Source organism: Ixodes scapularis, unplaced genomic scaffold (genome assembly GCF_016920785.2).
Source record: "Ixodes scapularis isolate PalLabHiFi unplaced genomic scaffold, ASM1692078v2 PGA_scaffold5__190_contigs__length_132052651, whole genome shotgun sequence".
Taxonomy (NCBI): domain Eukaryota; kingdom Metazoa; phylum Arthropoda; class Arachnida; order Ixodida; family Ixodidae; genus Ixodes; species Ixodes scapularis.
The window spans coordinates 120,527,130-120,539,930 of record NW_024609880.1 but is presented as its reverse complement, the minus strand read 5'-3'; the positions used below and the strand labels follow the sequence as shown (position 1 = coordinate 120,539,930).

General features: G+C 43.5%; 1 protein-coding gene across 1 annotated transcript in view; it reads left to right on the top strand.

The window, feature by feature from the left end:
• LOC121837927 overlaps window positions 1–8,518 on the top strand; it is a gene marked incomplete at its 3' end in the record, with an annotated part of 40,287 nt that extends 31,769 nt beyond the window's left edge. The window contains exons 4-6 of the mRNA XM_042293812.1: window positions 3,749–3,850; window positions 3,942–4,094; window positions 8,190–8,518. Of these exons, the coding sequence (XP_042149746.1) occupies window positions 3,749–3,850; window positions 3,942–4,094; window positions 8,190–8,518 (584 nt within the window). The remainder of the gene's footprint in view (window positions 1–3,748; window positions 3,851–3,941; window positions 4,095–8,189) is intronic.
• Between the last annotated feature and the right edge of the window lie 4,283 nt (window positions 8,519–12,801).

The window sequence follows — 12,801 nt, the reverse complement described above, 5'->3', positions numbered from 1 at the left end:
CGAGGCTCGTGTATTAAATCGCATCCTTTCATTTGATAAAAAAGAGTACGATTGTATCGGTCGGGTTTAGGCCCATTGTGTCTTTTTGTTGAGTAGGGTTAGCAAAAATGTTTCCATATTGCCGTTTGTTTTTCATGAACTTTATGCGCCCTTCCTTTTACGTCATGATGCTGTTTATTCTGTAGCGCACGTGCATGAATCATGACAGTAGTTCTATTGCCGCCTTTAATTATGGAGGCCACTTCGACGGTTTTTTTTTTTTTTGTATGTACGCTGGGTAGTTTTTTTTCTTCAAGATAGCTGTGATATGCGTGCAATTCGTTTGCTCGGTGCAATTTTTCAATAAATCTTTTAGTTGCAAGTTAGCGCTCGTTGTTGCGACTACCTTCCTGGCTCCGTCCTGGAGTTGGCTTTCACCTGTCGTCGACGGCAGCAAAGCTTCGTATCGCGTTCGGCTTAACGCGGGTCAACAACGCTAGGCAGAATCACGCTCAGATCCCCGAAACCAGCCCTTGAGACACCGGGCCGTTGGTGGCCCTCGTTGAGGGCTCTAAACACAAAAAGAAAGTCTTCCGAAAGCCACGAGATGATCTGGGAACGCCTGCCCTTGAGAAGAGAATCGCCGGTGTACATGTGTATGTCTGTGTGTGTGTGTTTTTGTGGGTCTGTCGGCATTGTGTTTTAGTTCGAACGGCAGAAGCGTCGACACCTTGGGTCAGACACCGGAGCATGGCAAGAGCGGCTACGGCACGCGTCATCTGTCCCTCGCTGAAAAAACACAGGGCAATCGCATCACTCGCCCCCGCAATTCGAACACCACGTGAACACTCGAACTCCGGGGAAGGCTCCTCTCGCTCAGCAGGCCTTCCCGCCCATTCTAGTTTCCTCAAATGTCCTTTGTTTCGTCTCCTCCTCATTCGTGACAATATTGTTCTTCGCTGGCTATAGCAGGGAGTTCGTGTCGTCGGTCATCCATCGTTTGCTGACAAATTCTGACTTACCGAAATCAGGCTGTCGAACCGGAACTGAACCGAACCGAAAACCGGAACCGAACCGGTATTTTTTCCGGAACTGAACCCGAACCCGAACCGTCATATTGTTATCGCGATGAACCCGAACCGGAACTGAACCGAAAAAAAACAACGGTTACCGGCTCATGTCAAAACGGTTCGGCCACGCGCTGTTGACAATGAATGTGCTATCAATGCCATTTGTTTTTTAAGTGCCGTCAACTGACACACACCTCGCTTACATATTTTTCTTCTCCACTCAGTCTTAGGAATATAAACGCTGCATCCATGAATCTTGGCAAACGCTGCATCCATGAATCTTGACATAGGAACCAGTATCGCGCTGGTCGCGGCTTGCACGGAAGAAAGAGAAATGGTAGCCTGTGCAAAAACAAAAATCGCGTTACGGGATTTCATTTTCCTACAATCTCGTAAATCCTAAATGCTGCTGTGTGCTCATTTCATAACACGTTTCTAAAACGCGCGAGTTCTTGAAGCTTGCTTCCATCGGAATGAGAAAAGAAAAGGCTGTGGAGTTTGATAATAATGCATCCGGTTTCGTATAGGCACTTAGAAGCTAACATATTTGTGAGACAGCGAACTCTTCTATTTTAATATTTATCCTATTACGTCCTTCTGGCGTTGCGTTCGGTGAAGTGTTTTTCATATTCCGTATCTTGTTTAATAAAAACTTTTTTAAGGGTCTAATTTGAGTTACCGAAGCCTAGTTCAAATAAAGAAAGCTGTATTTTCTCCCCACTGTTCCTTCAATTGCTTACACGCCGAGGTGGCGGGATAATTTTACTTGTAAGTGGGTTTGTAAGGAGGTCGCGGATTTTACAGCTACTGCGTCGGACCCAATTGGATGAAGTCCGAATGCGTAAACGTCGGTGAGGTAACCTTTGAGTGCACGTAAAGAAACCATTCCTGGTAGAAATCCCTGAGCCTTACACTACAATGTACCCCGTTTCGTATGTGTTGATTTCAGATGTTTTATTTGTAATTTATTTTGATGTTGGAATTTGTCATTTATAATTTCCGAACCGGTTCGCGAACCGGTTCAGCGCCCCGAACCGGTTCGCGAACTGGTTCGCGGATCGAATTAATTGAACCGGAACTGAACCGGAACAAAATTAATTTACCTGAACCTGAACCGTAAGCGAACCCGTATTTTTTTCGGTTCGACACACTGACCGAAATACGTCCGAATAGAGAAACGTAGGGTTCTTTGTCTTATTTTCATGTCTCCCATAACCTAAGGCACTAGCCGGGAAGTTTTGTGGACAGCTGTTTTAAACCAGATTTTCGGCTCGACCAGCTTGCACCTTTTTGGTCGCAGAAGGCAGGTTCTAAAAAAAATCAGAGACCCTACGGTGGATTGCGACCTGGGTGTAATTTCCAATATTCCTGTGAAGTGTGGTTCTTGCAATGTGGGTCAGAAGGCTAGGTGTCTTAATCACAACTTAATTGAACACATACGAACGGTGAAAAACAAATCTAAAGGTTCAGAATAAGCCAATCATTTTTCTTCTGAAGCAATTATGTCGTTGTTTGGAAAAATGCTGAAGTGCTCCGCAGGGAAAGGGACTGTTACAAACGTTCAGTGAAATAGTCATTGATGATTGATGGGCAGGCTTTTTGTTTTAGCGACATGTTCGCTTCTCTAGACAGCTGCGCGAAAGCGTCTCTTAATTACAGCCGTTTCATTCTGTTTTTCTTTTTGGTAGTTGGTTGTCCTCATTCCTTTTCTTGCTTGGTGATCATTGGGTTATTCACTTTGACTATGTCCTCAGTTTCTGTCCGTCGCACGGTGCAATCTATTATCTCTTTGTTGCGGACTCTGGTTTGGAGGTTGATGTGTACCCTCTTTGGATACGTGTGTTCTGGTTAGTTACCCGGACGTCACCGCTGTCCTCCATGTCTTCTTTTGGTCTGTTTGGTTTTCTTTCTCTTGGTTGGGAATTTAAGGTTGTCTTTCGTAAAATAAACTTCAGCTGTGTTTGGAGATTCGTGATGTCCTGTTTTCTGTTTCGCAACTCTCTAGGATTAAACATGGCAGCTCTTAAGCAGCTCGCTGGCATGTTCAGATTCGCTCTATTTGAATCTAAATACTCTACGTCATTTTTTTCTGCACTGGCGAACAGCTGCAACGAAGAAGCTTTAGCGGGTTTCGCTCAACATCATCGTACTTGCTGTATTTACTACACTGCGGTTATATGTTAGCCTGTTTCAGAAAATCGTCTCATGAGTCAAATTTTTGAAAGTGGCAACCGTTTGCTTCAATTCCAAGAGTGCTGACCAGGAGGCTCCCCAATAATAATTTATTGTCATTTTCAGTGAAGCCAGGCTTTATATTTATCACTAAAATTAACAAAATTGGAGGGTCATATAGAATGAATCTCGTAATAAGTCAAGCGTTCTCATCTACAGGTGCTTCTGCAGTTTTAAAGTGTTCGGTGGTGATGCTCAAAAGTGAAATGTCGGAAATTAAACATAACTATGCCAAGTTACAAGTTGTAACCAAGTTACAGTTATAGTTACAAAGATTTTATTTTAGCTTATTTAGTTTCGAAAAATGTTACTAATTACAGTAACATACATAGTTGTCCTTAGTTACTTTGCGGCTTTGCCTCACTGCCAGGTCAGTATTAGTGTGCAGACTGGAAAGCTTTTAGCTGCGTAATCGCGTCTAAACTCTTTTGAAAGTCCAATACCATGTTTTTGTACCCCAAAACCAGGAACACTCCCAAGTGCTACTCCAGTTCCCCCAGGAAGCTACACGTACGTTGAGTACGATAACTCCACCTGCTATTCCAGAAGTACTCCCTTTCCTGATAGGGGTAAGTTAAGGTTTCATGCTCGACAAACGTGGAGCATTTTTGTTTTAGTGGTATTTACCAGTTTCATTGCAAAAATGATTTTCCCATGCAGGTATTGCTGCGAAGCCTCAGCGGAGCACTGATTTAACCGAAAATATCCTAAACGAACACTTCCCTTCTCCGGCAAATTCTCAGCATATGGACATGTATGTGGTATACAGCGAGCCGCAGTGTTACATTCTCAGGAGTCCCGCAGCCCTAGGAGGTAAAGGCTTTAAAACTTTAGCAAGGTTAATGTAACACTGTCTTGATTTCCGCTAATTGACGTGGTAAGGAAAGCAGTACAGTTTGCTTTATAGCGGAAGAAGAAACAGATAAATCAAAGTTGCCTAACACAGGAATCTAGAATAAAACAAGCTGTATAAAAGGCGTACTTTGACAGATTTAGTTTGCGTTGATTTTATTTATATTTGTACGTAGACACGTACTTCATGTGTAAGATAAACCATACGTTATGCGGCATGTTCAGCTTACTGAGGTCGTGCTCTAAACTCGCCGGTAATCGTCGGTGCCTCGAAGGCTTATATCCATTGGTACGTCCATGAAAACAGGGGCACTCTTGGCACCAAAGTTTTGTTCCAACTAAAAAGGAGTGTTCCAAACAGTGCCCAGTGTCATGCCCAATGAACATTTGTTGAATTCTGGACGAAGAAGGTAACTTCACAGGACTGCAATGAAATGTCTTACGCTGCTAGTATCGTGTGTTTTTTTAATACAATAAGAAATTTAGTGAAACGTACTTTAACGCAATTTGATGATAAGTTGAAGACTTGCAAGTAAAAAAGGCCTCTCCGAATTATCTACATTTGACTGATAATGAAAGGCAGCCACTAGTGCAGAAAAACTTAATAGATGTTTTATGCATCGCCTCTGTCAATAAACACCTAAAACTGAAAATCCCTCGTAGGCGATAACATGGAGATTTATTTTATAAAGAAACACCATTGGCGATCGTAGCCTCCCGGCGATCGAAAAATCTGCATCTATACACCGTCTCACCATATCTTGGGAAACGGCGAAGGCTACGGTCCGAGTGAACCAATCAGCGCGTCGAAGCTAGACACGTGACTATACCAGTTGCTAGTCCTAGTTGCGCGCAGTGCTGTCAATGCCATGAGCAGGAGAGAGAAAAAAATCGTTTCTGAACAAAATATGAGTGACGGGCTAATTTCCCAGGTCGACAACTCTGACGTCTGGGACACAAGAGGGTTCGGCTTAAGGAGGCAATTCCTCCTTCCCCTGTTCCGCTCTCGCCCCCGTGTCTTTTTTTAAAGGCCGACGTGCACTTCGCGCTTTGCACTTTTTATCGCTGCCTCCTTTCCCGTATCCAGTCCATCTTTGCAGCATGTCCCAACATGGCACCCCTCGTAGTTTTCGAAGGTATGACGCTAAGAGGATCAATTTCCCTGCAGAGAACCAAGGCTGTACGTCGGCCTTTAAGGGCTGTCTATCTCCACAGCCATCACTCTGATTGGTTCGAAGGTGCCGTAGTTTTCGCTCTGCGACAAGCCAAGGTGAAACAATGTATACTACAGTCTGCTGCTTTGATTCGCTGATGACAATCACCCACGTTTCGCACCGCCAGCCTTACACCCGTTGCACAGGTGGTCACTTTAGCGAACCCCCGCACTTCTATTGTGTAATACGTCCATCTAAAATTTTATAGTTTAGTAGTTTTCGATGACGCTCTGCAGGTTTCTAATTTGAAACATACTTTCATTATCACCAACTAAAAAGCTACCTAACAAGTCTTAGTTGATTGTATGACTTGTCGTGACGTTTAGCCCAGTATAATATGAGCCCCTTAGTTTTAGAACTCATTCCCACAGGCAGCATTAATGAACCTTTCACGTTTCTTTTTTTTTTTTTGCTTTACATATGACTGTTCGAGTTAAAATCAAGCATCATGTGTAATGACCGCATTCTCACAACTGTTTGAGAGCGTGGTAGAAGTGCACCTTTCTAGTTATTTCAAATAAATATTAAATGAATCGCAACACGGTTTTCTTGAGCCTAAAACTTTTGAAACTAAAAGTATTTTAGTTTGTTGCCAACCATGGGCAGGTCGACGCCATTTATTTTGAGTTAAGTAATGCATTTGACCAGGTCCCCATGACGTTTTAGTGCACAAGCTATCGGAAAGTCGCGTTGGCCGGGAGGTGTGTAGTTTCAGTGATATCTTTACGGGTTATCGAGATGATATATATCCTCTGGCGCTCTTCGGGGTCCTAATCTCGGACCCTTACTTGTTAACATTTTTACGATTAATCACACCCTTTGCGTAAAACATTCAAGATTGCTTCAGTTCGCTGATGATATTAATATATTATAACGGATTCAATCACATGTTGATTGCGAGCTGGTGCAGGAGAACATATCTGCTATCTCTTAATGCGGGGTTTTACAGAAGTTACGTCTAAACAGTAAAAAAAAAAACACTTTTTATCCCTTAATAACAAAATAATCGTGCGCCTTTTTATTTATTTATTTTTTTATAAACTAAACAATGAACCACTGCGACGGGAATATTTACTTGAATTAAGGGTTTATATTGATTAATTTCTTAATCTGTCTTAAATTCCGTTAGTTCTTGCCTGCGACTTTTGGGTTTGGTTTCGCGTATAAAAGGCTGCCCAAACAGGACACTTTCACGACGCGCGAAACGACACTTCTCCGCCATATGGAATGCGGCAATCTGCATCCGCCTGTTCCCTTGTTTGTTTGTTTCTTTTTTTTTTTTTTTTGCCGAGAGTAAAGTTTGTTTTTTGCTACTGTCCGCTTCTCTTCTTGACGGAGGCATAGTGCATGCTCATCATGCGGGTTCTGACAGTCACTCACACGCTCTGTTGGCTGTCAGTCAATCCCTCAAGGCCTCCGATGCTGTTAAGCCTTATCCCGAAAACAGGAAAGGGAACGTTACGAGGGCGCAGAAGAAAGAGATGGACAGGCGCCGACGTCACAGGAAAGCGGATGAGGCGAGGAGGAAAGCCGTGATGTTTGCCTGGTGTATGTAAAAACAGAAGACTTCCACTTCATATGGCGGATAAGTGTTGCTTCACTAGTTCTGAAGTATCCTGTCTGGACAACCCTTAACCCGTCATTTTAAAGAGCTTTCATGTCTCGTCAGGCTTTACACCTCTATTATGCGTTCGTAACTATAGTTCGGCACTGTAGTTTGGAACTGTACGCTGGGGAAACTCCTCCCAGCTCTTTTCCCTTCAGCATAGCGAACGCTGGAGAGAAGGTCACCTCCTTGCCATCGCTCAGCTAAAGTGAAAAGAGGTGGGGGGCAGAAAAAGTTCTCACGTATTGTGTACGATCGTGATTACGACCACCGGTCCTTCTTTTAGCTACGAGTGAATGTTACTCCGGCTAAGCTTGCAAACATTGGCGCCGGAGTTTTGCGAGATTATGCATTTTTGTTACACGTTGCCCTAGACTTGTTTCACTGTTGCTTATATATGTCCCTCGCGCGAATTGTCGTCTCCACAACACGCTCTATACATCCAAGACATATGTTCATTTTCCCCATTTTACGAACTCAGAGCAATTATAATGCAATGAGTGCGGTGGTTGACATTTTTGGAAGTGAGATGGACTTCAAAAGTGTACTTACCTTCCACATTTACTAACGCCAGTGTTCGGATTTTCTGTGTTTTGTTATTTTGAGCGTTTTTTTTTTTCATGTAGGTGTATGTGCCTGTAGGGGTGTGCACCACTAGTATATGGCACAGGTTATGTCTAGACAAAATACAAATAAATCTTAAAAAAAAGAAAACGCGAAAACATAATGTTTTCAAAAACTATACATATATAATTAAGAAACGCTTTGTCAGAATAGTCAGCTGAGCTCTAATTATAAAATAAAAATATTCAATGCCTATTCTTGCCTCTCACCTTCAAGAAAAAATTGATACCCATTCAATAATAATTTCATGTTTTTTTTTTTCTTGTGTGCTGAAACAACACGATTCTGTGGTTTAAAAACATTAAAAAAAAACTTTACTTATCTAAAGCTTGTTCACCTTTGTAACGATTAGTGTTACGACGCGATTAGGGAAAGCAAAAACAGCGCGCCAAAAACAGAGCCAAGCAGAGGGAGTAGTACACAGCACACGAGTTGTCTGATAGCTGAAATTTTTAGTTTACATTATTAACTTTTACCAGCTCCTCTGCGCTGCCACTGACTTTCGCTTTCATTTGGAGTTGCTTGCTTTCGCACGTTTCAGTACTTTCTTAGTCGCCCAAAGCTGTCCTTAGAATTTTCACAATTAACTGCTGTCTCTCTTTGTTTTCATAGGATGCGATTTGTGGCTGAGAAAAACCGAGTTGAAAAGTATAGTGGATGGCCTGAAGGATGATATTTTAAAAAAAGAAGAGGAACTAATCAAGGAGAATAAGGAATCGATTGGAATCCGTGAAAACTGTACTGCGAGAGATTATCAAAAACGAAATCTAGAAACATGGGTAGCAGAGGACATTGAAAAATGGTTTCAAGATGTCGTATTGAAACGGATTTCTCCCGATTGCGCTCTCGCCTTCATGATAACTTGTGGAAAGCCTTTTTATAGAGTTTACAATCCGGTAACGTGCAATACCACATTAACAGGGCAATACGAGCCAATTTCTCATAATTATCATTCGTGATCTTCAACTGCACGTCGGGTGGTGAGCGATCATCCATTTGTATGCAAACTTGAGATTAAAAAAAAAATTCCACTGCGTCGAGTCTTAATTGCATTTCTAGAAATATAATGAGTTTAGGAAACCACCGATTTCATTTAGTTCTGACAGCAAAGGAAACAAAAAGACACACAGGGTATTTCAGCTAACTTGCGCCGAGACTTTAAAAAAGCATGGTGTGCGCTACGCGTTTCAAACAGGCCCAGTATTGTTGAATTGACCAAGTCAAGTTATTTTTATGCAATGGGCCAAATTGGCTAATTAACACAGATTAACTAGCTAACTTTTTAAATGTTATTTTGTGCACCTCCCTCTAATACAAACGTCGTGTTGCAAAACATCCGATCGTGTCGTTTTCAGGAAGGTAGCCTTTTCCTGTCTAATGTTTTAAAACGTTAAAAGACACATAGGTCTGTGTCCGCCTTCTTTGCATCCCGACTGGTATGCGCTGAGGCCTTCCTAGTTTAGGAGGTGCTGGGTCAGGGGTCTCCAAACGTGACCCGCGGCCTAGATCCATCTTGCGGAGGACTTCTGGCTTCCCGCCTGCAGGTGGCCGCAGTCTTTACAGTGACGCCCGGCCCGTAGTCTACTACTATTAACGTAAAAAATATGCGAGCGTAAAAAAAATAAATGAAAGAAACGGTGCCGTGACGCGCACTAAAGGCGCAAGCGAGAATATAAAGAAATGAGGGTAATCTGCGTCAAAATGGGTGTTCGTTCGCCATATCATTTATGGTACATTGTGATCACCAGCAGTCCTTCTTTGTCGTCCCCTGATTAAAGTCTGTGAAACTTTGTTAGAATTATTTTGCATTCTTACGTGTATCGTTCTTACTGTCCCTTATTGTGTATTGTTATTATAAGATTTACCATTTTCCTCGGCCTTTACCCTCTGGGATTATGAAAAAAGTTCTTATGCGTTTTGATTTATGCCTGGAGAATTTGTTTCACAATTACCTTGAAATGTCGTAACTATACTTCGTTTCAGCTTCGGTCCGAGCGCGGCCGATGTTTTGAGCCGAATGGCCAATCAAACAGCGAAAGAGGCACAACGTCATGGCGTGCTCTCTGCAGTTGATAGGACCAGCCGGTGTTCGCTGTCTCTCTGTGCACTGCTCCTCCGCCGGCTAGTCCTGTCAGGCGCAGAGAGCACGCCATGACGGGGCGCTTTTTGCGCTGTTTGATTGGCCCTTCCGCTCATAACATCGGCCGCGCTCGGACCGAAGCTGAGACGAAGTATAGCAACACATCGAACTTAAAGTTATGCATGTATATGTACTAGGCGTTATCTTTTTTTTTTCTGGTTTATGTGATGGTATTTAAATAGTTATTTATATTTAATTATTTTTATTGACTTATTTATATCCCCCTTCTCCTTCTTCCACTCCACCCCTCCTCCCGAGATAGCAACATATTTCAAGTCTGACCCCTCAGCCGAAACATTTGGAGACTCCTACAGAGGACGTAGATTTAAGAGAGGGAGCAACTCAAGCCACAAGGAGCTTGCTAACATAACGCTAGAGCACGATCGTAATGACTGCTAAAACATCATCACTGCACTTAACTGGTTGCTGATGGTTCAATTGTTTAAACGGCTCATGCTCCTTCGAGGATTAAAATGACGCTCCCAATCATGCAACCGAACCTCAACAGTTGTAGACGGACAAGATGCCGTTCCTGGCGCCCGAGAGGCGACACAGCAACTCTTGCGACCATGCTAAATTACAGGCACGGGTCATTAACCACAAGGCAAGGACAAAGACACGCCACCCGCCGTTCTTGAAAGCAGGTATTCACGCTCCAGAGGCGAGCGCGCTCATGTTCCTGTCGCACAGAGGGTCGCAAGCTGATCATTACCTTAAAGTCGAAATTACATGTTTATACACATGCAAAATACAGTATGCAGACATTGGTCACCGGCATATCTGTGGTTCGAATGCCGCGTGTCTAATTTCTCCTTGACCTCGTTGCCATGCTGCATTCGAAGTACTGATCTCGTGGTGACTTGCGTTGGAATCTATATATGATCTATAATCAGTGTGACCCCGGCTTAAGAGTCCCGTTAGTAAGTGCCTGAACTGCGTTTCTCCTTACGATGGGCCGTAGCGGACGCTACAGCTATTCCGACAACATATCGCTGTGAATGCACCACGTGATACATAAACAAAGTTAGTGGAACGGAATGAAGCGGTTCAGCCATTCCAGGAGTGGGAATAGGCCCAGTATGTCCGTTCCTAGGTGCTGAAAGGATTTGAAGTAGCGGAAACTAATATTCCGGAATAAAGTTGGAATGGAATGGGAGTGCTCGCTGCGCAACACTGCTTCCTTCAACCCCCTTCCTACCCCTACTCAGCAAGACTCGCAGCCGGCGGAGTCGCAATCCATTACCTTAAAAAAGGCGTTTTATGCCACAACATTTCTTGTCCAGATCTGTGCCCTCACTTCATTTAATTTATTGTACCCTTATATCGTCCTCAGGGGGCTTTATATAAGGGGGGACAAACAGCAATATATATTAAAATCGAGAAAGAAAACACACACAAACACACATACAACAAACAACAGTTTAGTTTAATTACGTGTAAGGAGCGGCAAGTGCGGCTCGAAACGGTGCTGGGCTCTTCTATTGTTACAATGTTGATAAGTAGAGGAAGCGCACAATAAAGACGAATACGAAGACGGAGAGGCAAACAGGACGACCGCTGACTACCAACTGAATTTTAGGGGCGAAGCTCCTTAGGGTCTAGCCTTGTCCGTCCGTCTGTCCGTCCGTCCGGCCGCCGTCCGTGCTCACATAAAAAGAAGAAAAAAATGTTTGCGCAGTCGACAGGATTCGAACCTGTGCGGGGATGCCCTAATGAATTTCTAGTCCATCGCCTTAACCACTCGGCCACGACTGCTTTTTTTTTTTTTTTTTCTTTATTGCCGTTTTTTACAAGTCAATATATACAAGTCTGAGGACAAAAACAGCAAAATTGGCAGTGCTAAAAAACTACCAGCCGGCCTTTCGGCTAGTAGTATAAGTTAAAATCTTTTTAAATTCCTAACTGCTTCCAGTTGTTGAATCCACTCTGGCATGCAGCTCTGAGCATTGTACACTTCAACAATCGAGGCAATACCCTCGCTGAAATATTCCCGAGCCTCGCGCGCGTCAATGTCGGCATGGCGCGTAGCCATCCGTGACCTCCAAATACTATGCAGGCCCAGTAACATTATCATGTCGAAGGGCACACCGTCCTTGTTTTCAAAGGGTAGGTATCTAATACCATGCATGTCTAACGGAAAATCTTTTTTGAGGGTGCGTTGGTGGACGTCCCAGAAAAAGACACCATCCCAGCACTCTATGAATACATGCTCAATTGTCTCGTGCTTTTGACACAAAAAACAGTGGTCGCCCCACGGGACGAACATTCCCTTTTCTTTCATCAAAGTCTTTACAGTTAAGGTGCCGGTGTGTAATTTGAAAAAGAGTGACTTAACCCCATGCGGAACGAGCATTCTCTTAACACGCTTTACGACATCTTGTCATGGGCCTGCACAATACAACGCTCTATACAAAGGTACGGGAAAGACAACGTCAGAAAGATCCCTATACAGCTTTTTTCTGGATACTTCGCTCAAATATTCAAAAGAAAACCTGGCTGCCAAAAAATTGCATGACGCGACAACTTCCTTGAGATATCCGTGGATGCCGCCTGGCACACATGCCGAAGAAACAATAAACTCAGGCAGAGTTCTACACAGTCTCACCTGGTAGACGGTTCGTAAAAACGGGTCACTAACATCTCGAAGATAAATAAAACGATTCACAGCTTGGCGCAGAAATAAATGTGACAATCCTAGTCCGCCCTCGCGGACGCGCCGGAAAAGGTTCATACGACTCGTCCGTTCCCATGACGAGCCCCAAATAAAAACAGCGAAAACGCGGTGCAATTTTTGAACATTAACACGCGAGCAATGCAACACTTGTAGCACGTACCACAGTTTGCTAGAAAGGAACAAATTGCAAACTGTCGCACGGGCAAAAATAGACAATTCCCAACCTTCCAGCTTTCCGCTTTCTCGCGGAGTTCTAGTGCCTGCCTGCGCCAATAGGGCTCACTGTCACGGTAGTTCTCGAGAGGTACGCCCAAATATTTTACAGGGGTGGTTGACCACTTTATATTTTGAAAAACACTAGGAGTGGAACACCACTGGCCATGCCAAAAACCTAAACACTTATCCCAGTT